We start from the raw sequence: 25,370 nt of genomic DNA, 5'->3' as shown, positions 1-25,370 counted from the left end.
GACAAAACCCTGCCAATTGCACAATTTCCATCTCGGTCCTACAGCCAGTTGTATTCCAGAAATAGATAAATAGTAGAGATAGATATATAAATTATATTGATAATAGCTGCTCCTTTGCTCATCACATTTAAACTGTTGTTGATCTCTGTGTCTATTGAGATTGTGAGAGTGAGAGTGTGATTATAGTACACACTAAAAAAATTATGAAAATATGTGATAGGTGTTTCACTTTTGACCTGACAGCAGCAAGGACCATTCCCTTCTCAATGGTCATGTTTAACTCTGTGTACACTTTTGTGTTTGTCGGAAACAGTGTGTGTTTGCACATGCCTATATGTCCATACCATTTGTTGACTCACTTTTTGGGTCTGCAGGCTAGGATGTTTTAAAAAAAAAAAAAAAGAAGAAGAAAAAAATCTGTGTAAAATTAGTAAATAGGATGAAGCTTTCTGAGCGGGCTGCTGGGACACACATTTGCTTGCATGCAGTATACATTTGTGAGTGAGTGGGTGAGTGACAGGAAGAAAGAAAAGTCAACATTCCACACTTGGCTTTGGTTTTGATAGTGTTATTTACAATGTTGCAAATTGTGGCAGCATCAGCAGTATTTGGTTTGTTACTTTGTGGTCTGTAAATTCTGCTTTTAGCCGGCTGCCTGCCTCTGTTTCGCATATAATGGCAGATTGAGTCTAGCTTCAATTTGGTTCATTTTTGCTGACTTTCTGTGCATTCATTTTTATCTTTGTTTTGTCCTTACCCCGCATGCATGGTATCTTTTCTCAGCACAAACTCAGCTATAAGTCTGACTTAGAATTTTGTCTATTTAACAAAGTTATATAGCTGCCAGAAACCATAAATACAAAAAAAAAGACACAGCACAAACAATTATCATATATAGAAATACTACAAAAATGTTAAGTCTTTTTAGTAAAAATTTCTCAGCACATTCTTGAAGTATAGTAAGAAAAAAAAATATATAATTGGTGATTATATCCAAATGATTTTGGTGCTGTTTTAATACTTCTAAGTTTAAAAAATGTCTTTAACAAAAAGGTTTTCTTACCTTTTTCTCAACATTAATAAAGTTAAGTTACCATAATTAAAACGTGCTCGGTGTATAGACCTCAGAGGAATCTGATTCCTCCTCCATTTCATTAATGTCCCAGTAAGCCGTACCACAATAGCAGTGCCCTGCTATGGAATGAAGCCATTATTAATATTATTACACCTGTGGCTTTCTTGATGTGTTATCTTACTATGTATGCCTTGAAGACCTGTTATAGGTTAAGGTTATAGGCGTAAGTGTACTTGTTAAGGATGCACTGACTTCTCCTCTTTTTGAAATGTACCCTGCTTCATGTAGCGACCGCAGCCATCCAGCATACACTAACATTGTGATGCTGCAGAGTGTATGTTGTTAGTATAGTGATGCACTGTATATCTGAAGTACACAATGGTAAGTAAGTAATCAGTCCAAATATGATTGTAATCTGAAATAGATTATATTTTAAAAAGATCCACCAGGGATGAGCAATGTTTTTTCCTCTTTAGAATTATATCTTTTCCCCTCCAAGAGCACAGGTGGTTGTGGGAGATGCAGGATGCGCTCTTGTTTGTATTCTTTTTCTAGATTACATTTGAGTTTGTTTAATTGTAAAACCAACGCAGCTATGATTCATTTTAATCAGTTTGCACATCACAGTCAGATGTGAGCTAGACTGACTGTTGAGGGCTAATAATTCTAGTCCACTTATCTGATTTTGTGCACATGCTGTATCTGTAAGTGCATGTGGATGCGTGCATGAGCGCTCTATCTATCTGTATCTGCCAGTGGGGATGTAAGCTATCACTGGATTTTATTTACCAACAGCCTCACTCATCACCCTGCATGCGCCCTACCTATAAAAACTGTGATCCTCCTATTTGCTGTCAGCTCGCATCCCACGCTGTCTCTCAGTCTCACGCTCAGCCTCCATGCTCACCTCATGTGTCTAGCTAACATCAGTTCACTTGTACCGGGTACAAGCAAATCCAGCAGCACCAATGCATTGCACACATGAGGAAAGCAGGACAGAAGGAGGTGTTGATAGTGACAAGGTGGCGAGTCGTCTTGAAAGTAGAGTGGAGAGCAGTATGAAGATCACTTGCAGCCTTTTCTAGCCAGCCCCGTGCCTCGCTGCGAAGCGGGGGCCCGTTGCCAGCGCTCGCAAAGACTGTAATGAGTTTATTTCATGTCGGCTGTGAAAGTGCCCGTCTCTGTCTCGCAGGCACTCAACAGAGCTGAGGCCCATAAACACAAAGTGCAGTGTGTAAATCCCCACAGCCTGACGTCTCCCAGCCTGCCCTCTACGACTTCTGAGCACCTCTTTATCGAGAGGGAGAAGGGAGAGGCGAGATCCCCACTTACCCCCCGAGAGGACACCACGGGCCCGGCTACAAGGCGCGGCCCTGCCCTCTCACCAAAGACCACTTATGTTCAAATCTTAACCTCTACTACTTACTCTTGTCTCTTTGGAGAATACAATTTTTTTCATGTCGAGAGCAGACCTGAGGAGAGACGATCAAACAGTCAGCTACTGTACAGAACATGCTGTTTGTTGTAAGCAGCAGCAGATCAAAAACAGCTAAGTGTGCAGTGATTCGCTTTGGCTTGTGGAATTTCACCTCTGACGAATAGGACATGAGATGTGCGTTTTCCATGACGTCAGACAGCCGGCCTAGCTTGCCCTCCTCTCCTGTCTGGTTCCCTCCCCTCAATGCAATGCAAAACGCTCCCCTTGTGTTCCCTCTCCAAGAGCGGGTCGGTTATTCTGCACAAGGTCCCTGTGTAGAGCTGCATCCTCCCAGGGCCTCGGAGCGAGTGGTAGGTCACTGCAGTGAGCGAAAGATGTAGAGAGAGGCAAAGATGTAGAATGGGAAAGGGGAGTTTCTATCTCTGTCTCCTCTCTGACATGGCTTTGGTCCGTGTTGAGGGATTAGTGTGTAAGGCTCCACCACAGCCTCTTCCTTTGGCTTGTTTTCAGATATTATCTTTAAGCGTGAGCTAGACGCCGGCCTGTCTTCCTCTCTCTTTTGTTTCCCTCTCTCCCATCCCCCTTCCTGTATGAACTCAGTGGTGTGAGTCATCCCAGGCTGCTCGGGGAGTGATTTAATTGCTCTCTCTCCTCCTCCTTCAACATGCACGGTCTCGGAGAGGGCTGTCACTGACCCTCCACTCCTACAAAAAACAACAGCGACCTATTCATTACCACAAAGGTTGGGCCACCTCCGAAGACAGCCAAAATACACACTCCAGAAATTTACTCGCTTATCCCTACTGATGGTGGCACAATACAGCCTCGCTTTGCCATGCATTGCCCTGGTAACTCTTTTGTATTGTGTGCCATGCTGTCGCCCTGCTGGGTGAATGTGGGCAGAATATGGTGTGATAGAAAACCCCCACAGCAACAACACAGCTTCTGTAATCACAGTTAAGGAAAAATAAACCCTCTGCCGTTTTCACCATGGGGGTCAAAGCATTGTTGTGTGCCTGGCACTTGGTTGGTATAGAGACTTTGATTTGCTCCAAATCAGAATTGGTAATGCCAACCAATGAACTGTTAGAGCAAAATCGCCAGTTTTGCCTGATGTTTCCCTTTTTATATCTCTATTTGATGCAATACTGGAGGAGGAAAACATTTTATCTCATTATTTATATATATTTTTTTCTCATTCTAAGTGTCCATTACCTATAAGCATTTGGTTATTCACTCTGTAAATCTTTTCATGAGCAACGCAGGCCCCAACAGCCAGGTACACATAGAGTATTGCATATTCCATTGGCAGCAGTCTGTGAATTTTCCTGTCTCCCTGCTCTGCACTTGTGAGCTGAGGCAGTAGGTGGCACTGTTCCTACAGATGAGCAGGTCAGAGGGGGTGTGATGTGGAGAGGGTACCTTGCCTGGATTGGCTGAATATGATTGAAAATAGGTCTGCCTTGACTTAGCAATACTCATCCATACATGAACCCCCCTCAGATGAAAGACATGTTTATTGTTAACAGGGAAAGTGATTATTGCACCTCTGCAGCAGTCAGATCTCCTTCATAGCAAAGTGATTCAACATTGATGTTGGCTGTTTTGATAGACGGAGCTCAAAAAGGGGTGAGGAAGCTAAAATGCCACTGTGATTATAACAATTAGAGAGGCTGAGCATAATGTAGAGTGTGTTGCTCCAGGGGTCGAGTGGCTTTTTTTTTTTTTTTTTCTCCCCTGTGATGCTGATGAGTGTCTCTGAGTTGTATAACAGCAGACAGAGATCAATGGAGAATGCTGACTCTTGAGAATACTATGGATATACTCTGGACTGTCTGAGATGGCTACTAATCCAGAATGATTATGCAGTGTACTCTTTGCTCTTGGCCTAGTCTAGACAAACAGTACACATACACACACACACACACACACACGAATGCATAGGCACTGATGCTTTTGAGTAGAAAACACACACTGAAGACTTTCTCTGGAGTCACCCCCCCATGCCCCCCACCCCCTGCCAGATTTTTTTTAGATTTAACTAACGATTTAACTAAAGCTGTACAGATGTTGTTGCTTCCATCTCTGAGTTTCAGTGCACTGAGCCATCGCCAGGAGGCAAAGCCTATAGGAACACAAACAAAGTCCTAATGCTTACCTCCAGATCCCTCCTCTTCTTCCCTCTTGCCTGCATCTCGTCAAACAAAGTGGATGTTCCTGAAGCAGTATCAGCATGTATTTCTAAATGCTGCATTGATTTTTTATTTTTTTTCAAAGACATTCAAATTTGAGTAGGTGTCGGTCTGTCACGTTTGAACACAGCACACTGAATTAATGCTGTGATTCAGTGAATACTGTATGTTTATATGAAACCTGGGCCAAATAGTATTTACTAATACTGTTTATAGTCTATTTTAGTCTTACTAGGTGACAAATGGGTTATGTTTGGCATAGAATAGATTGACACAGCAAAGGATTCTGAGTTTACATGATTGCAGGAAAGATTTTGCAAATGTATTTACTGTATGTTTCTGTGGATGACAGTTAACCTGACATCCTCTAAAATACAGCAAAACACCACTTTGGATAAAAACATATTTTTTTTCTATTTATTGACATCACTAATATGTCCCGCCTCCTCTCATTTAGCTGTGATGGAAGTGCAAGTCCCGGAGCAGCCAGTGGTGGCGCTGCACGGCAGAGATGCCATACTCAACTGCTCCTTCAGCCACGCCAGTCCCTTCAACCTGTCTGATCTGAGCGTCTTCTGGCAGCTGACAGACACCAAACGCAGTGTGCACGGGTACAGGGAGGGACACGACCAGCTGACGGACCAGGCCGAGAGCTTCGCCAACCGTACCAGCCTGTTCCCCACCCAGCTGGGCCTTGGCAACGCCTCGCTCCTGCTGAGCAGGGTGGGGGTGGCTGATGAAGGCAGCTACACCTGCTTCGTCAGGGTGCAAGACTATGGCAGTGCTGCTTTGCTGCTGCAGGTGGCCGGTGAGTCAAGCTGTGAAGCCCATGACACATGTAGACACAAACAGATGAACACGCACATGGACTGTTTGAGAGATTTACTGATAAAAACCTAAATCTTAGTAGCAGCCTTAAATGTGTATATTTTTTCAGATTAGTTTCCTTTTATGTTAAAGGGTTACTCAATGTAGTAAGCAATGTAGTACTGCACTCTCATTAAGATGGAGGATCTTCAGGAGACGAGTTTAAAACCAAAAAAAAAGGGGTCAAAATTTAAGAAGCAGAGAGGCTGAGGCATCCTGACTTTTAGTCTCTATTATGACTCAGGCTCCAAAAATTCTGAATCCTACATTCCTCACTATGCAGCCTAATCGCATCTTTTGTTAGACTTTTCCTGCCTGATAAATGCCCACGTTTCAAACTGCATGCCCCCAGTCTGTATCTCAGGCTTTGCGCAACTGTTTTCACAGACAGAATAGTACTGCTGATGATCAGTAAAAGAATCTTCATGTGTAAAGTTGGCGTATTATTCCTAACTCTCCCCCCATTTTAGAGTACAAGACAATTTTTATTTTAAATTTCCCAACAACTAAACAGATGAAATAAATGCTGTTTTAATGATTCAGTCTGTAGTATACAGTAATCTGCAGTATGTTCAGTGTGATGACTAGATAATGAATAAATGCTGAATTGATTGTGTTGGAAGTTATTTGACCCCAGTGCTTATACACGTATACACTAATAGTATGCAATAAAACGTATCGTACACTTACTAACGTAGACTGTGATTTAGGATTGTTTCTTCTCACAAGACGTAAACAGGTGATAAACAGTTTCCTGAGGGATGCTGAGGAGTGTCTCTGGTCAAGAAGCGCTGCTTGCGGTCTCTGTCATGGTCAATATCTGCTGACTTTGATTATTAGCTGTTGTTACGGTCAATCAGCCATCACTAACATCTTCTCTGCTGTGTGACTACATTGCCCACCTTCACAGCTGAGAGCCTTTTATTTATTTATAATGATACTGTGTGCCTTTCCTTCCTTCTCACATTTCTGTGTCTGTTGTGAGGTTGTTTCTGTATTCTCCAAGGATGGATGTGCATTAGGCGGAGTTAATGAATAACATTTTTTTTTTTTTCCTGGCCTGGGAGAGGAAAAACAATGTCTCCAACAGTGACAAATTGGCTCAGTTTTATGCATTAGATTTATAGATGTTCTATTTTTAGCCAGCATTTATAGTTAACATTGTAGACTTCCTTCATGCTGTGCTGGAAGAAAATGAAATGAGCACTCGATGGAAGTCTGCCTGTCAGTCAAATGGACAGCTGGGAAAGTTAGTGTGTACCACGCTAAATCTGCCTTTGTGTTGAGAGTCCACTTTTCAAAAAAAAACAAAAAAAAACACAGCTCAGACAAACTTATTTCATCTCGCCCTCAGCTCCACCCCATTGTTTGCTGTGCGGTGATTGGTTCTGGGAATACAGCAGCCTCTTTCTCCGCCACCTCTGTACTCGTGTTCTAGCTCCGGGGATTGGAGAAGCGTGATGTCAGCCTCGTCTGACGATTCACCACTCACCTCCACCAGTCTGCACTCTTTTCCACGCCATAGGCTGAGTCGTCCCAAATCTCTGAGCTTGCCAGTTTTCTCCCAGGCCTGCCCACCTCCGCCTCCCGGCTGGCACCGTATTTCCTTTCTGGGAGTGGCTCAGTGCTTTGGCTCTCTAGAGAGAGCGGCGTTAGAGTGTAGGGATGCAGCATCAGGATGTGACACAGATGCTGTCTGTGTCTGTGGGATCGTAAGCACTGTGTTATGCTAAGCTCCCTAAACATAATTAAGAATTTAATGGGAATCATGTCAAACAGTTCCCAGGGTGACTCTCACTGCAGAGAATCTAGCTAAATTCAGTATGTATCTGCTGTTCCCCTCTCCCATTCCTCACCCACCCCCTCCTCTTCTTTCTGTGTACAACTCCTCTCTCTCTCTTAGCCCCCTACTCCAAGCCTGTGGTGACATTGGAGCCTGAATCCAACCTGCGGCCAGGCGATGAGGTGGCCCTGACTTGCGAGGCCTACGGTGGTTTTCCTGAGGCGGGTGTCATATGGCAGGATGGAGGCGGTCGCAACCTGACGGACAATATCACCACCTCATTGGTGGCCAATGAGGAAGGGCTGTTCACCATGACCAGCGTGCTGACAGTCGTGCTGGAGCCCAACAGTACCTACAGCTGCAGACTGATCAACCCGCTACTGGGCGAGGATGGCTACGCCTTTGTCACAATCACAGGTGGGTGTGGGTCTTCATCTCCCTTTATAAATAGCTTCTAGGTCTCTCAGTCGATATTGTCACCTTCATTCTAGTACAAACTAAACAAACTAATATTCACTGGCTTCCTGCAGTGCTTGAATGTTACCAGCAAAGACTAATCTTGTTTTCAGTCATGCCTACGCAGAGTTTCTCATTAAAGTCTTGCATGCTTTCGTGAATCAATCTGTCATTTGAATTTTATGCCATAAAGACTTTTTTCTTTGTCTTTCCAAGTCTCTTTGTTTCCTGCGTAGAGAAACAGCTCAGCTCCAAAGAAATGAATGAGAATAATGAAATGTCCAATTATGGTCCAATAAGCATAACCCATTAGTTCTTGTGGATCGTTAAATGAGATCAGTGGGTGATTATTTCCCAGAGGATAGTCAAATAGTTATTCATCACATATTTCAAAAGGTAATACAGTAATAAAAGATTGGGCAAGATGGAGTGATTGGTCTTCGAGTGACTCTCTGCAGGAAATGTTTGCTAACCAAGAAGGAGATTGATATGTTTGCCTTTCTCTAATTGTTTGATGAAATCTTGAGCTGTGTGTGTGACAGTACCTATATGATAGATCTAATGGTTTCCTCAACCCAACCACTGCCCATGTCCCCCCTGGCCCTGCTGGTGTACTCTATGTGTTAAGTGCAAGGAGAGTGCCGTGTAAGGTGGGCCAAGGCTGGGTCTCTAATGGGAGCAGCACTGTGTAAAATGGCTCATAAATAAGTAGAGGTGGCCCGAGTCTGCTCTCTGAGCTGGAGCTGGTGCTGGAGCTGGGGCTGTTGAGGCGGAGGTCGAGGCAGAGGTCAGGGAGTGCTGCTCCACTGGGCTGGGAAATGACTGTGCTGTCTGGAAACAGGATGGCCGATTGGCAGGGCAGGCTTGCTGGACAGCTGAGGGAGGGTGGCCTTTATAACGGTTTGGTTGGCCACTTTCAAAACAGCACAGATAACCGGTCAGATGGACCATTGGGGGAGTGGAAAGGTATTAAACACATGGTGAGAATGAAATACGACTGTGAGGTAACAGTGTTAAAATAGTCTGAGGCTGCTATAACCCCTCTCCCTTTGCTGGATTGATGCACTATTTCAGGTTTGGTTGAAACAGATATGATCGTTTTATTGCCTTTCAAGTCAGTTTTTTTGTCTTCTTTACTTCCCCTCTATAAAGGAGATGCTCACTTTGAAAAAAAAAAAAGATTGAGGCATCTGGATTGGTGACTGAGATTGTCATGCATTTTTTAAAAAAAAAAAAAACTTTTTTCAAGAGAGGTGATGTGCAACAGTGACAATGTCATTTCCATTTTTTTACTTTCCTTTTCTTCTGTACCATTGAGTTTAAAACCATACATACCTTGTAACTACAGGTTGGCTCCCTGATGTGAATGTGAAAATCTTTAAATTTCAATGGTGGTGGTGATTTGTCATCAGTATAGAGAGAGGTTGTTGACTGTTAGCTAGCGTCTTCACCGACAACCTCTTTGAGTTTGACTTGAGACCTGTTGTTGCCTCCTAGCTGAGCATGCACCCTCTGTTGGTGCCATTTGAGTGAACACTTAACGTATAAATTTCATTCACTCATCTATGATTTAAATCGGTTGCACAAATATGAGTGGCACAAACCCTCCCAGGTGCACCCTTGCTTACACATCTGTTCAACGTACCTGAGTTAAAGGAGGAGGCTACTGGAAGGATTAAATACAGTATTTGAGCAATTTTATAGGCTTTCATTGTCATTTTCTTTAGTCACAGTGTCATTGTGCTGCTGTTTCCCAAGCTCAAAAAAAAAGAAGGAATCAGTCTTAACAGACCCAGACAAAGAAAACAACCAAGGGCAAAACAGACTGAAAAAAGAAGCCCAGCTAAAGAGCGCTGGTGTTGTTGACGTGTGATGCAGTAAAGACTGAAAGAGAGACAGCAACAGAAGCAAATCCACTAATAAACTGAGGAAGACCCTTAATTAAAACGGTGGCGATCGTGATTTTCAGCAACAGGGTGTACGTGAATAAGAGTAATTTCTCAGCAGGAGCACCAGCACAGCTTGATGATGGCCCAAGTTGTTGGTAAACACACAGAAGATTTACAGTATTTTGTGTGCTGCGATACAAGGAGGCTTGTTTGAAATGAAAATGTATTTGCATTTGTTTACAACAGCTGGTGTGTGCTTAACAGCTTCTGTAATTAATTTTGACCTAGCAGAACTCTTCTGCTGGAGTAGCAGAGTGTGGAGTGTGCCGAGCTTGAGTTGATATAGCGAACACACTTGCTTGCTGTATACACACCGCACACCAAACTCAGGCAGTGGAGAATCCTATTATAAGAATGGGTGAAATCTGCTTAAAATTCTAAATGGACTATGAGAGTGGAGAAAAAAAAAAAACTGAGTAAGAAATAGGAGAGTAAGTAAAGAGAGAGAGATGGGGGGGGGGCGGGACAAGGGGGTGAACAAGCATGTTAAAATTTCACACTCTCCCCAATCTCTGATTGAAAAATTACAATAGTAATACAAATCTCCCCCAGGCAGAACAGGAGTTTGACAAGGTTAATTTTGAGAAAATGAACCCTTTACCCACACTGAGTGGAGCACCATGTGGGCTGGCATGAGCTGCACTTTGAGAGTCGGTGTTAAGTCACCCATGTTAATCTTGCCTCTTTTATAGTCACCACCAATTTAGCTACCTCACCAGCAACATCCACACTGTCAACAACATATGCACACGGCACAATCACACTATTATCAGGCATCTCAGAGACGGTTATTTTTGTAAACACATGCCCTGCGGAGTGCTGGTCAGTTTTTCAGCCGAGCTGTGGAGCAGGCAGTGTTGTTGTGTTGCTGGGATATTGATAGATTCTGCAGAGTGTAGCAAGGCTTAGTTGCGGGGAGACCCATAGGAACAGCTGGTATTAATGAACAGTCGAATGATGGAAAGGAGCAGCTTCAGTCCTCAAATGAACCGTGGCCTGTGTGCTTGCCTGGCCAGTGTGCTTGTGTACCGGCTCCTCCTCTTCCTCCTCCTCCCCCTCCTCCTGTCTTGATGGCTTGCACTGTCTCACACTTCCAGCCTATTTTGTCCACTTTGTTGTCCTCAAAAAGAATAATGTTTTTGGAGTTTTGGGGGATCAAGAGTCTATATCCTATCATTTTTTACTGATCCTTTTCTGAATGTGGAGCTTTAGCTATGTATCCCATCTACTGGAGCTGTGTGATTGCAGTGTGTAGTCTGATGGCTGGGTTTCAGGGCCTGTCACTGAACACCCCTTCCAGCACCACCCCCACTCCGTCTGCTTGCTCTCTCAATGAGGATGGCGCCATTTCCCCGGCATCACTCTGCTGGCACAGCATTTACAGTGAACAGTGTGCGGATGGAGATAGATCGAGAGGGGAAAAGAAGGAGATAGAGAGATGAGGCAGGAAGATAGAGAGAGGGAGCTAGGGAGACAGGGTTAGGAGGGGTGAGAAGTGGATGACAGGAAGCAAGATGGAGACGAAAACGTTTGCTGAGCTCAGAGTTGTGGCACTACGGCCTGACAGGCAGGAGATGAACTCGCTGACGGGGAGGGAGATCACCCCACGTGGTGTATAAGACTTTCTGCTGAATTTTACTATCTAGCTGGCATTCTCTGGCTTTCACTGGGCAGCACAGTGGCTCAGTGGTTAGCACTGTTGCTTCACAGTAAGAGGATCCCAGATTTGCGTCCCAGTCTCAGTCCTGTCTGTGGGGCGTTGGCATGCTTTCCTCATGTTTGTGTGGGTTTCCAGGGCATGCTCGTTATTTCATCAGCCATTCCAAAGACATACAAGTGGGTGCACGTTTTAGAAAGTCCAAACTTGTTTTAGTTTTACCACGTAGGACGAATGTATAAAAGCGTATTTGTTAGTCCACAAGACCAAATGTTAGCTAAGATATAGGACAAATTGAATTGAATTATTAGAGAATGTCTTTTTCATTCAATGCATTCTTCTTAATTGTCAAAACTTGTGCCCTACATTACCCACAATGCAACTTGACTGGCAAAAGTTTTGTCAGAGAATTTGATATGTTATGCTTGTAGCAGCTAATATAGCCTCAAGCGGAGATAAGGAGCCGGCTACAGAGGTCTGGTAAGCTCACTTCTTTTCTACACACTCCCAGATTTTTTCATTTTCAAACTTGGGGCAATTTATTGGACTTTGCACAGCTCTTCACACTTCACAAAGCCTGTAAACAGAATTTCATGTGGCACATCAGTGGAGTTTCCCTTTAAAACAATACTCACATGCTCATGTTGGGAAGTAATCTCATCACGGCTAGTATATGGACCAAAGAAATGATTATAGTGGCTTAGGGTTGGACGATATGTTGAAATTTTACAACCTGCCACCATCAGTCCAACAACCGGCAATTAGGATATATCTGCGCAATTGTTTGCAGTGCAAGGGGTGAGGCAAGGGGGAGTCCCCACTGCCATTTTCAGCAGATGCAACCATGGGAGAGATTGTTTGAAAAAGAATTTAAAAAAAAGAATAAGAAAAAAAAAAATCACCTATATGAGATTATTTTGGTTTTAAACCAGATGCAGCCGCCTAGCCAAAAGGCCTAAATGAAACAATTTGCCATCTTTGTGAACATATAGTTCTGGTAAAAGATTCTAACACTTCCAATTTACATTTGCGAATACACCATCTTACTGAGCACACTATGCTATGCTGTCACTGAGAGCAGCAGCCCCTCAGCTACTACTGAACAACCCCCAATTCACCAGCCCGAAATCATCCCTAAAAAAAACAACCCACAGTTGACTTAACCAATCACCAATCGCCAATATATTTGTCCAATCACATAACTCTATAGTGGCCAAAAACAAACAAATAAATCTGGTTAGGATCCCCCTCCTTTAATCTGTAAGATAGTTAAGGAGGACAAAGGACACACAAGGACACTCAGAACAAAACACACACAATCAGAAACTAAAGAAAACGGGGAAAAACTGTCAGCAGTGAAACTATTTCTTTCTTTGCCCATAGGTGGCAACATCAAAGTGTCTGCACCTGCAAGTTTGAACTGCAAGTGTGTTTTTTCTTGCCTATAGGTGGCATGACTGGATGAAACTGTTTGGGCAAAGTTTTATTTTTTGTGCATCCACATTACCGTGTCCTTTTTTGTCAGATGGGTTTTTAACCAACCGTCATGGACCCTCACCCTGGCCTTCTTTGCTGTTAGTATTAATCTCCCCTGAATCTACTGGAGTCCACACACTCTGTTAAGAGTACTCCGTCAACTTCATGTAAGGTGTCTGTGCAGAAACACGTGGTCGCTTATTCCACGTTTACTCCCTTGTGCAGGAATAAATGAGAAATACACTGTACTTTTCACCCATGTCTTCTAGATCACATTCACACACATCACACATTTCCTCAGTGTGCAGTCAGATCCTCTCAGTTTCCCCGGGACCCTTCGGATGCTCTTTTCTAAGGCGGCTTATTCTACTCCTGGTACAATACTGTTTTTGTGGGACATATATCCCCAAGGAGAGCATTTGTTACTGCATGATTGGGAAGCACAGGCAGGCTAAACCAACCTTCACTGGATAAATCAAGGTTAAAAAACATCTTTAATTGGTATATAAACATTGACCTTTATCCTGGAGATGGAATCTAACACAGGTGGTAATTGTAGGTGGTCTGTGAGAGCATCAAGCTATTCATCACACAGTTTTTTTTTTCTTCTTCATTAGACATGTGCCAGCTTGCTCCTTTTACTTGACTATGTTATTATGTCTTCAGAGCTTGATCCTGACAGCACATTGCCATCTAAACAGCTACCTGCCGTGCTTACTCGAGCCATGAAGTGCTCATTCTAATATTGTTTCTAAGAAGTCCCCCCAGTGAGTGTTTTATCAGAATATTGTCTCATAAACTCTGTTTTTTCAACAGAATCTCTGAACATATTGTGTGACAGTTTGCAACATTTTTGTGTGTTAAATCAGAGTAAAAGCATTTCTGAGCTAGCGTTGCCAAAGGGCCAAACAGAAAAATGCAGAGATCTGCTGGTTCAAAGGTTCTCTCATTAGAGCAACTGTTGTGGTGAATTTACAATAATTGAGATTATTCTTAAAGTATTTTACAAGCATGTTTTTTCGCCTTTCTCTGGTAGAATCTTCTATCAAAAGCTCTGTCAATCAACTTTGGGAGTAATATGTTGTCCAAAAATCATGTTTTTGTTTCCAGCTTCTATAACAAACCACTGTGCCTGTCCTTGTTCTCTGCTGAATGAGGACTAATTTAAATGCAATTAACAGAGCCTTCTGAGAAGCAGAAAACAGCAGTATAAATGAATTTGTTGTCAGTAGAGCAGCAAGCAGGCAACTTTCCCGACGGAGCACTGTATTAATTAGTGTCCAGTGCACAAACAGGCTTTCTTTCTCTTGCTGAATGCGTGCTCTGTCTTATCAGGAGCCCAGCCAGGGAAAACAACCGAATAGACAGATGAAGTAATGTAGGCAATCTAAAATAAATTCAGGTGGGCAGCAATGGCACCATTGTAAGCACATTAATTCCTATCAGGATTATTAACTCGGGCCACTTGCCGCTGTCAGTACTGTGAGACGTTTGAACGTCCTCTTCTGGGCCTTCAGTATAGGAAATTTTATCCCTGTATTATGGCCTGGGCAAAGTTATTTGTCATGCTCCCAGTCTTACTGTTAGCGGCTCTGAGGGATTGTTGGGCTGGATTCAGTTGTGGGCAGTTTCTGGTCTGTGTGCTGCTCTTTTAGAACGGTACAATCAGAAAGATAAAATGAGCTCCTCTCTTTTGTGCTGGGATTTATTTTTCCTTTATTCCAGCCTCCTCTCTGCCATCTTGACTTTTTTTGTCCTGTTCAGGTGTCAAAATACTTATATATATACTTAGATACTTATTTTTGACACAATTAAAAGCTATATTGATATAGTATTTCCTCCTGGACAGTGAGTAGTCCTCTTTAATATGCATTTGTTCTGTTAGAAAAGGTCATCAGTCTGTGCGTGTGCATGCAGAGTACATATGTGCATATATGCTTACGGTTTGTGTTTGTCTACCTGCGTACACCTTGAGTTTATTTCTGACTTCCGCGTGTTGGTATGGGTGTGACCAAAAACAGTGTCCCATTTTTTTTTCTTCAAAACCATCATATCATGGCAGTGTAACACCCCCCCACACCCCCCACCTCCCGCCACCATCCCACAAACAGCAGTCTGACATCTTTATGTCTGTCCCCGGCCTGGTAGAAACCTGTCTCTCTCTGTCCTCCCTCGCTTTCCTTTTCAGGACACTGTATTTATGATGGCAGTAAATGCACAAAAGCCCTCTTTTGTTATTGATCGGGTTCATTTTGATTTGGACTCACAGCAAGGACTATCATTGGGACCGGTGGGGCCCTGCAGTGTACATTTCACACAGCTCCCTCTAAATCCTGTAAGAGGGATTGGTTTCGGGAGGTCTGGCATCAGTCTTGGCTTCACGATATGAAATCATATTAGTTTCAGCTTTTCAGAGTCACTGGGAGAATAGCCACCAACAAATGGCTGGGCACGCCTTCAAAGTTTGGTTATTTAATTATTCAGCCCGTTTATTTGATGTTTAAACTCTGCACCTGATAACACCATGAATTATTGTCCTGCAAAGGATGTTTACAAACCTCAGTAAATTGCTTTGTTCTGTGCATGCAAACAGTCCAAATTAGTGGCTGGCTACACACAAAGAGCATTGTCTAGCGCTATAATGTGTTTTCAATTAGGAGGCGTTGAGAGATTTAGCTTATTCTCGGGATAGGTGGCTCTTTTCTTCGATAGCTCTAGAGACTAGTAATTGATTACCAAGTGTGAAATGGAAGTTAAGAACGGACTGAGTGTGGCTGTGTCCCAGAGGAGAGGAGTTTCGAGCGGGTATGGTGTTCAACTCGCTCACCTCCCTCTGTACTGACAGTTTGACTTGAAACTACGTAAGCACTCACTGACTCACTGCGTGATGAGAAACGCACCTATTACAGAGCCCTGTATTTCAACCCCAGTTTCAAATATCACAGTAATGACTGTGATTAAGCCACGCTGCAGTCGTGCTCCTTATGATACCAGTTTGAATGGACAGCGGCTTGCAATGACTCACATCCCCTTCAGGTTGCATTAATATCTTCCAGCAGGCTCGGACTCCGTAGCCACGTCTGTCTCCCCAGAGCCTGACAACTTGCAGCTCATTACAGACAAACTATCTATGAGGAAACAAACTTGCTCCTCTTACCTTATTAATATTGTCAACTGTGTTTAATTTCATCACTTGCCCTCCTCGTGTGTGTTGCCGCAGTAAGTGCAACTCTCTGTCAACGGCAGAGACAGCTCAGTGACCCACACCGCAAGAGTCTGTCATATCTATAATGTATCTCTCTGGATGCTTTCAGCCACTTATTCTACCAGATGAAGAGTGATGCCATTTGTAATGTTGGGTCGTTTTCCTGATGTGGTTGTTAGAGGGGTTAAGCAATCCAAACAGGGTGATACTGCTGAGAGTGTGTGAGAGTACAATGGCTGTGTTGTGAAACCAAGAAATTCAGCTTAACCAAACTGAAGATGGATGTTTGGAAATGGAGTAAAAATTGAACAATTTTAACACTAATATTATTTAAAAGAATGTCTGTCCATTAAATATACAATAAGGCTATGGCCAGCAGGTGGTCAGAGACTGGATAAAGGGCGAAGTAGCTAGTCTGGCTTTGCCCAAAGCCAACAAAATCTATTTAAGAGCATTTCCAAAGCTCAATAATTAAATTTTTTTATTTTGTTGTGGTAGGAACTGAAGCTTACCTGTAAACTTACTTTGACCACACAGAAATCTGAATATAATCAATATTCTCTCAGTGAGAGGGCAAATAAGCTTTAATAAGTTTCCCAAAATGTTAAGTATTCCTTGACTATATCATAAACACCATTTAACATCCATAGTCAGTCAAATATTAGTTATAGAAACCTTGTTATGTAAACTGGAGATGGAGAAAATTGTCCAAATTCAATTATGATATAAATTATATTACACGTTTTTTGCACTATGTACTGTATACTCTTAAAAGAGGTGTCTCATTTTCAATGTTTTTTCCTGTTCAGGATCCCACAAATTGTCATTGTAACACAGCAGGCACGCTGACAACTGATGTCCTTGGATTTCAATATTTCACTGCATCTCAATAAGACCATGTGACATAATGTGATGACATTGTGGGGGCCCGATGATGTAAATGGTTATAGGTTTGAAAAATGTGCTGCTTCAGCAGAGTGATGACTTACATCCAGAGATGAAAGTAAGTGTGTCCTGTTTTGTATTGTGTACCACGAGAAGAATTAGTGCCGGTACTCCAAAGCAGGGAAAGAAGCTGTCAAGGTTACAGAGTAAAATAGGATTCAAGTTGTAATCCTCTACATTGTAAATCTGCCATTGATTCTGCAAGAATGTCTTAAATAATGTTTCTTCCCGTATTTTCTTGTTATTTATCAAACATTTTAAAGCAAGAGGACGGCAGCTTCAAAGACAACAGCAATGTCCATCGTAATAGTGTCAAAATGTGATTTACAGGGAAGGTAAGAGGACAAACTAAATTTTACATTTGCTTCAAGGTCTCTCTGTCATTCAGGTGCATTGGGGCCATAGGGGTCTATTGTGTAACTGAAGAAAGAACAATACAGAGTGTCAGGAGCTAATTGCTGGGAGAGGTAATAATCCTCCATGTTGTGGTATGTGTGCTATTAAGCTGAGTGTATATTATGCATTGGACACATTTGCCATCGATGTGACTTACTTAATCATGTCACAGTGTTTCAAAGTAGTTTGGATGAGACATGGGACATGAAAATTCCATCTCACAATTTTCCTGGCCAAAATAATTGCACGATTATATGTGATTTTACACAATATTATCACAATAATCATTCAAATATGATTGAAATTCTTAAAAAGGCTTTATTTTAACATACTGAAATCACTTTACCTCACATTACATACCTTACCTTACAGCAGTTTACAAAATAACTCCTCCCCCTTCCCATGGGGATAAGTAATCTAAATCTCATCATCATTTCATCTCACCTGAAGAAGTGTCAGGTGTACTCTCCTCTTCTCCTCCTTTCTGATGCCTTGTTGCGGTGCTCTTCTTCAGCATCTCAGTGAAACATACTTCCTTAGAATACCTCGAGTCAAGTTCACCCTTCATCATCCACTTCATCTCTGTTGCCAGTCTTTACTGTTCTGCACCAGGAGCTCCGTTTTCTCCAGAGATCCTGATTTCCTCCCCACCAGAGTTGCACTGATTGCCTGTTGTTGGCATAGGAACTGTTCCAACATCTCGTAAGTTGATCCCCACCAAGTATCGACATCGTGGATCAGTGACTGCAGTGGGAACAGCGCTACTTGCTTAGCCTTCAAATCGCTCTTTCTCTTCCAGCTCCTGGAGAACCCCTGGACAAGGTGGCGGCAGGCTCGGTTTGGAGCCTCGTCACACTTGTTCTTCAGGACTTTTGTGATGGCCTCGTTTAAATTGTGGCCAAAGCACCCAAGCCACAGGTCAGAGAACTTCTCAAAAAACCTTTTGCTTATGTGCAGCATTGTCTGTAGCGATGCACACTAATTGCTTTCCCACTCATTGATGTTATCAGCAGCGTGAAGAGCAGGGTCTCTAAGTGGCTGGTTTCTAGTTTCCACTCTGGTGTTAGATAATGTACGATAAAGCTTATGTATGGTTCACCCACCACTCCACTGCTGGTCCATGGGTCAGCGGTGGCAGCATACCAAGTGGCCTCTGCCAACCTTCTGAAGACGTCAGCTTTCAGCTCGATGTACATTCATGGTACCTCTGTTCTGGGTAAGAACTGTCATGTTGGCACCTTTATACAGAGGAACAGCTTTGTTCATCAGCTTTAAAAAGCCAGGCTTTTAAACTATTTGAAATGGCATCATGTCTTTTGATATGAAATATGCCAATGCTTCATTTAGATGTATTGCGTTCTTTGAGGTTGGTGTGTATGAGCCTCTTTTTGCACAGTTTATTTTATTGTAGGCTGCACAGTACTCTTTTTGTCATTATTGTCATTATTTTATTATTCACTTTTGCACAAACTGTAATGATATGCTGATGCTGTATGTTGCTGTTTGTATGCCTTTTGTTTATTTTTCACTGAGTCCATTCTAACAAATTCTATCACTCAGAATGTTGATGGGATTGGATAACATTTGCGTAAAGTCCTATCTGAATATTTGCTGGAAAAAGCCAGAAGTATAATGTTACTTGCTATGTTAACTAATTCTAACTTGCAGTAACATTAGCTATACCTGGAATTTATCCCAATGATGGAAATTCACCACAATCTACTTATTGTGAGTGTTTTTGTCATGATGCAGGATAAAATCGTCAAAAAAAAATAAAAATCATAAAAAATAAAATAAAATCATAAAATGACCAGATAAAATCATCCCATCCCTAGTTTGGACATTAGGAATATAATGTAAAATTGTGAATATGGTTTTTATTTCCCCAGAGAACGCTTGCTTAGCATGCATGCTGTTCATAGCAGTGGCCTGGTTCACATCACACCTGGGCGCAGCCACAGAGTCTTGTTCCGCCAGTCACTGAGCTCCACAAGAGGGTTAATGCCTCGGTCAGTGACAGCTTAACAGTAGCCTGCAGCCCTGTGGGTTGTTCTGTCCCATTTGTTTCATACTTCCTTTATTTCTTGCATCTCTCTCTACCTCTTTCCCTTTGTCCATTTTCTTATTTTGCACCCAGAAGGGAATAACAAGCATTTTTGGCAGAAATAACTTTTTTTTTCATCAGTGTAAGACTCCCTTAGACTTCATCAGAATCTATTTACATAGCTCTAAGCCCTCAGTGTAGAGATCTTATAGTAAATACAGAGATAAATACCCTTATTTGTGCATTAGCTAGCCTCATTTCAGTCACAAAGTATTAGTTGTGTGGAAAAGTACTACCCTTGTGGGACATTGGTATGAACATATAGTCCCTGACTCCTCTCTCAGCCAGCGGCTGAGCATTTTCACAGGCTAAATAACTTGCTACACACAAGTTGTGAGACTTTGATTAGCTATATTCCACTGAGAGAGAGATTTACAGAGTCATTTTTTCAGTTTGTCCAAGATATCATATTTTAAAAGTGCTGGAAGGAGACAAAGTATATTTAAGCAATAAGCCATGAGAAGCTGTACTTGACAGTGATTTTGGAACAGCTTAGAGGCATTGTTAGGGACTCTTCTAAAGGAACTGTCAAAGCACAGCCCCAAGCAGCTTTTTGCTTTTGTAAAATGACTGCAATAAAGAAATAGTGTTAATGTGACATAAATTTTACATATTAATGTAATTTCAGTAATAAATAATGTTACACTCCAGTTTGAGTGGTGATTTTGGTTTATAAGGTATTTTATAAGAACTTCAAGCACAGTCAATCAAAAGCACAGTCAGGAAACTGTTCTTTGTTTTAAACTCAATAATTGACTAAAGAGGAGCTGTATGTATTGATCCATCTGAGCCCTTAATGGACATGGTAAAGATGGTTCAGTGTTTAAAAGCCTAAAATCTTTGAAATATCTACTTAAATCATTTCCTCTGACAATGGAACGGACTGCCAGCGTGCAGACTGCAGTCATTTATTCAAGCTAGCAGTGAGTTAAGAGACTGCAAAAATGTCAGTGTGAAACAAACCTATAAGTCATCCTTCTAGCAAAATATGGTCGGCCTACAAGGCTACTAATGAGCTTGTTCAAGTTAAAATCATAAATCACAAACAGAGTTACACACTGACATTGAATGGTATTAACCATATCTGTGTTTTGCTTTAGACTTTTCTTCGTTTAAGGAAGCCATTCTCCTCCCACCTGTCCTGTCTCTTCCCACCACCAAGCACATCACATTCTTGAAAATGCTTTGAATTAATCTATACGCTGTTTTTTCTTTGACCGTAGCTGATGAGTGATGAAAAAGTTCAAAGCCTTATGTTAGTAAGGATCTGCCCTGAGAAATAAAATCAAATAAACCACCATGCCCCTGCTAGCATTAAGGGTGTTATTCACTTGCTAAACCTGACCTCTGAAAGCAGCATCTATGCGGTTTCTACGGTGTTTATATTTATTTGCATCCAAACTAAGCAAATAATCACATGAAGAGGTTTGGTTTTGTTCTTGAGATGAGCAGCTAACAGGAATGAGCTGACCTGCTCCAAAGTCTGAGCCCGGCCTAGCTCGAGTGCTTTGAGAATATTCATCTGTCTCTCCAGTAACCACCAAAGACTGCAGCAGAGGAAAATGAGAAATGCTGTTTTATAATGAGAGCCCTAGGCAAAGACATACAGAGACATGTCTTTTAAAAAAATCTGTCATTATATATTCTCCTAGTAATACTGCAGTGGGAGAAGCATACTAAGAACTTAGGCTCTTTGAAGAGGTCCAGGCAGTTCTTTAATGTTTCGGATAGAACTTGCATTGCTTTGTGATATAGGGCTAAGCTTATATCCTGTCATTTTGTATTCAGAGACGTTATCATGTAAGCAGCAACTGTTCTTGTGGATTTGAACTATGGCTTTGCTTCTTCAAAAACAAACACTGATACTTTAAAATTTGTGGATTACTTGTCAAAGTCTAACCAAAAGATTAAACAAAATCAACAGTGACTGTAAAAAGTTATGCAACAGATAAGACAATTTTTATAACTAGAGCACAATAGATACAAGGACTAAGTGTCGCAGCCGTTTAGCTTTGTCAGCTTCATAGCAATCTAAAAGAGACAAAAAGCAAATGACTGTTACAAAAGCTAGTGCAACTACTGGGTGTGTTCCTGTCTTAAATGAATGTCTTGAATGGATGGTTCAGTAAGTGTCATGTTAAAGTTCATGTCCTGGATGATATTTCTCACCCACTTCGCACTATACTGATGCAACACAGGAGTTGTTTCAGCAATAGGTGTGCACATCACAGACTAACTGCAGAGAGTTTCAACCTGCAGCTTGTTCTTGGTGCACTGAGCCTGATTGAAATAAGCACAATGGGAGTTAATGAGCCTTGTTTATGGTTTTATCTATGGACTGTATCACATACATAAAATAATATCCCACTATCAGCATGCACGGACAAAGTATGATTAGTGTCCCACTTTAAAGCTGCACTGATCAATATTTTTATATTGACAGTGGATTGAATGAGTAAATGTAATGTGAAAGGAGTGACTTGAAGTAAAAAACACAGAATTATCACACCTGACTGTGCAATTACCCTCAATTCTATGGAGCATTTTAGCAACCTTCAGCTCATTGTTTTGATGCTCTGCTGGGCAGTTCAGTCTCACTGCTGTCATCATTTCCAGCTGCAGCAGGAGACTGTTAAAAAAAAAAAGCTTTGATAAACCCACTGTATGCTTCTTGACCAGTATGGCAGGCTGACAGTGCTAGCAACTACCTTGTCAGCAGTGGGGCATTTAGCAGCTAAAGAGCAAGATATTTCTGCCAGGGGCTGGCGGAGAAAAAGAAAAGAGTTAAAAGAAGAATGAACATTAGACTTACATTTGTCCAGTGGCCAGAAACACAACCACAAATGAATGCTAATGTTGCTCTGGGTCTGCTGGATGTGGAATGTGCAGGTATTGGGTAACCGTTTTTACGTTCACCAGAGCTTTATAAGGTGGTAATATGTCAATGTTGTGTTTACAGCTTGTAAAAAATCATTAATATTGCTTTAAGAGGAACAGAAAGTAGCTCAAGTGTAGAGTAAAGTTTGGGTTTGCAGGATAAATGTGTACCCTGTGTTTTAAATGGCTCTTTAGTCCTTTCATACCTATTTATCCTTGTTACTCTGCCTCCACTTGGCATTATCAAGCAGCCAGATAGTCTGTTTTGGTACTGATAGCTGTCACTAATAATTGTCTCCTACACATCCTCAGCATCTCGCAGGCAGCCCTTGTTTAAAAGCCAATTAAAAATGGAGACAACACAACATTGTAAACTGATTATTGCACCCAAGTTCCGCCTGCACTGGAGCGACCAGAAGAAAAAAAAAAAAAAAGAAAATCAATAGTCCACTCTGCCTCCAACATCTTAATGCCACTCTCAGTGGAGAGGCATGTGTGGAAGTGATGGAGTCTCTGTCAGTTACTAGACATCAGAGGAGTTTTTAATTGAGGCCCCAGTGGGGCTGGGAGGGACATGGGAGATGTTGAGAGAGAGCTAGCCTGGCTGGTGGTAGATGAGGTAGGCAGACCTGTTGTGAGACAGTATAGTCGTCTACTTTCATCTCTCTCCAAGATGAGGGCTGGCAATATGACATGAATTTGAATCACAGTGTGTTTTAAATATGAAAATACCATGACATATATCATGTTATATATATATACATATATATATATATATGTATATATATAGTAAATATATATGTTCCTCATAATTTCAATAGAATATGGTTGTAATGCACGACAAAACTCAGAGATGGTAGCAATTTATTACCTGACGTTAAAGCTATGATCAATTAAGTATTAATAGAGTTTCATACCTGGTGGAAATTAATAGCACACACTGCACAGGTGTGTGTGTATGTGTGCGTGCGTGCGTGCGTGCGTGCGTGCGTGCGTCGTTTGCTTCACTTTCTCTCAGCAGCTCCAGTACAAGTCTTTGTACAGTCACATTTTCTTTTGGGTAAAATAGTTGCGGGTCTGTTTTGTGTACCATGAATCCTGTGTTTTCATCGTGTCTCTCCACGGCTGACTTGTGTCATCATTTAGGACAGGCACTCTGGCAACAATGTCTGCATTGTGGTTTTTCTCTTTACACCGGTGCCAGCTCTGCTTGTGTCACAGCTGGAGCACATTCTCAAACATCCTTCATGCTTGCTGACATGTTTCCTCATGGTTTGCTCCTGTCTCTATTGTGCTGTCTGACTTCATTTCTTCACCCGCCCTTTTCTTTGCATGCAAATGTGCGTTTGTTTTAGTGTAAAACAGAAGCGTATGCTCACTGGCCAACATGCAGTAAGCTCATGCTCGCCGTGCACTTTGACGTGACATTTAAAATCCATTCTGTACCAGAATGAATGGTGTAGCCAAATCCACATCAGGGCACGTATCTCCACCAGTGTGAAGTTTATTCGGGTTATACTGCCCACCTCTACCCCAGGCTTGTTTTATATATTCCTGCACAGAGCTATTACACATCCTCACACCCCTCTGCCTGTAATGTAGCATCTGTCTTGCTAACACGACAGCCATACAGTTGGCTCTGAGCTGTATACTCAGTTAATTAGCCAGTCTACTTGGTATGGGATTACCTTCAACTGTAAAGATGAGAAAATTCAACCTTGCTCTTGGCATATCTGAGTAAGACTTGGATTCATCCCTTTGAATGTGCCTGTGACTTAGCCTCCCCCTGCCCCCCATACACACACACACACAAATCAGTGACTGTCATTGTAGGTTTGGTTGTATGTACTGTGGCAATACACAAAAAGAACCCAGACAGTCATTGAGATTACTTCACTGAATTCTGCCATTTGTTTACTGTATATGACACTATGAAATGTTTGGAACCTTTATGTGGTGTTAGCCACCGAGAGATGTGCTCTGAATTATAGAGGCAGCTTGTAGTCACATCTCCCTGGATGTAGATGTTGTAACATAACGTATAGTAATAATAAACAGAAACATAATGTCTATGTTTAAGCATCAAGCTACAGTCTCATAGTTATAATGTGTATTTACGTATGAATGAAAATGCACATAAACCAATATATGAACAGTAGCTCAACATCTGCATGTTCTACTAAAAGCCCCCTGTGGTCGACATTAAAGGAATACTCTACTGAAAACCTACATTTTGAATGTTTAATACTTGAAGACTTGTGCTACAATGCTTACACAGCTTACCAGCTCAATGTCTGTTAACAAACAAACTCGCTTGTTTTTTCACCTACTTTAGTCGCTTGGTCAATCACCTGCTTACCCCATCCCTCCACCCTTCCCCGACTCACTAACTCAACCACCTTACTCTCCCTCTTACCCTCCGCCACGTCCCCCACCACCACTACCAGATGGCTTTTATAGTTCTACCGCTGAGAAAAAAAGAGGGCTGTTAGAAACTTTATTCCTATAAATGCAGACCCATTACTCTGTTTTAATGTGAACGTCTGCACATCATACTCTCATGTTTGCCACAAGCACATGGCGTCGAGGGAAGGGCAATAATGTCAGACAAATTGTATAAGTAAATGGGCGCTAGGTCGTCCTAGAGACGAGCGTATTGCCTCTCTGCATGCCAATAAGACAGTGAGGTAGCATCTCGCTGAAAAGCAATTTATTGAAATGCAAAAAGAGGAGAGAAGGCTCAGAGCAAAGATGCTGACAGGACAAAAACCTGTCACCATCCATCTCAGTTTGCCAAGTTTTCCCTCTACAAGTGAGCTTCTTGTCCTCTCCCAGAGAGGAGAGGTGTTCCTAGAAATATTGCAAGAACAGCTGGTGTGCCTGCCTGGTCACAGGCTTTTCATGCTTGGGCTGAATGGGGAGGGTTTAAAGGTTTTGATGGACACCTTTG

At 42.0% G+C, this 25,370-nt stretch overlaps 1 protein-coding gene across 1 annotated transcript in view; it reads left to right on the top strand.

The window, feature by feature from the left end:
- cd276 (CD276 molecule) overlaps window positions 1-25,370 on the top strand; it is a 65,654-nt gene that overhangs the window by 12,939 nt on the left and 27,345 nt on the right. The window contains exons 3-4 of the mRNA XM_022742591.1: window positions 5,163-5,513; window positions 7,476-7,772. Of these exons, the coding sequence (XP_022598312.1) occupies window positions 5,163-5,513; window positions 7,476-7,772 (648 nt within the window). The remainder of the gene's footprint in view (window positions 1-5,162; window positions 5,514-7,475; window positions 7,773-25,370) is intronic.

The sequence above is a fragment of the Seriola dumerili genome, unplaced genomic scaffold, assembly GCF_002260705.1.
Source record: "Seriola dumerili isolate Sdu_G_001 unplaced genomic scaffold, Sdu_1.0 BDQW01000003.1, whole genome shotgun sequence".
Taxonomy (NCBI): Eukaryota; Metazoa; Chordata; class Actinopteri; order Carangiformes; family Carangidae; genus Seriola; species Seriola dumerili.
This window is presented reverse-complemented; position numbering and strand designations above follow the sequence as displayed.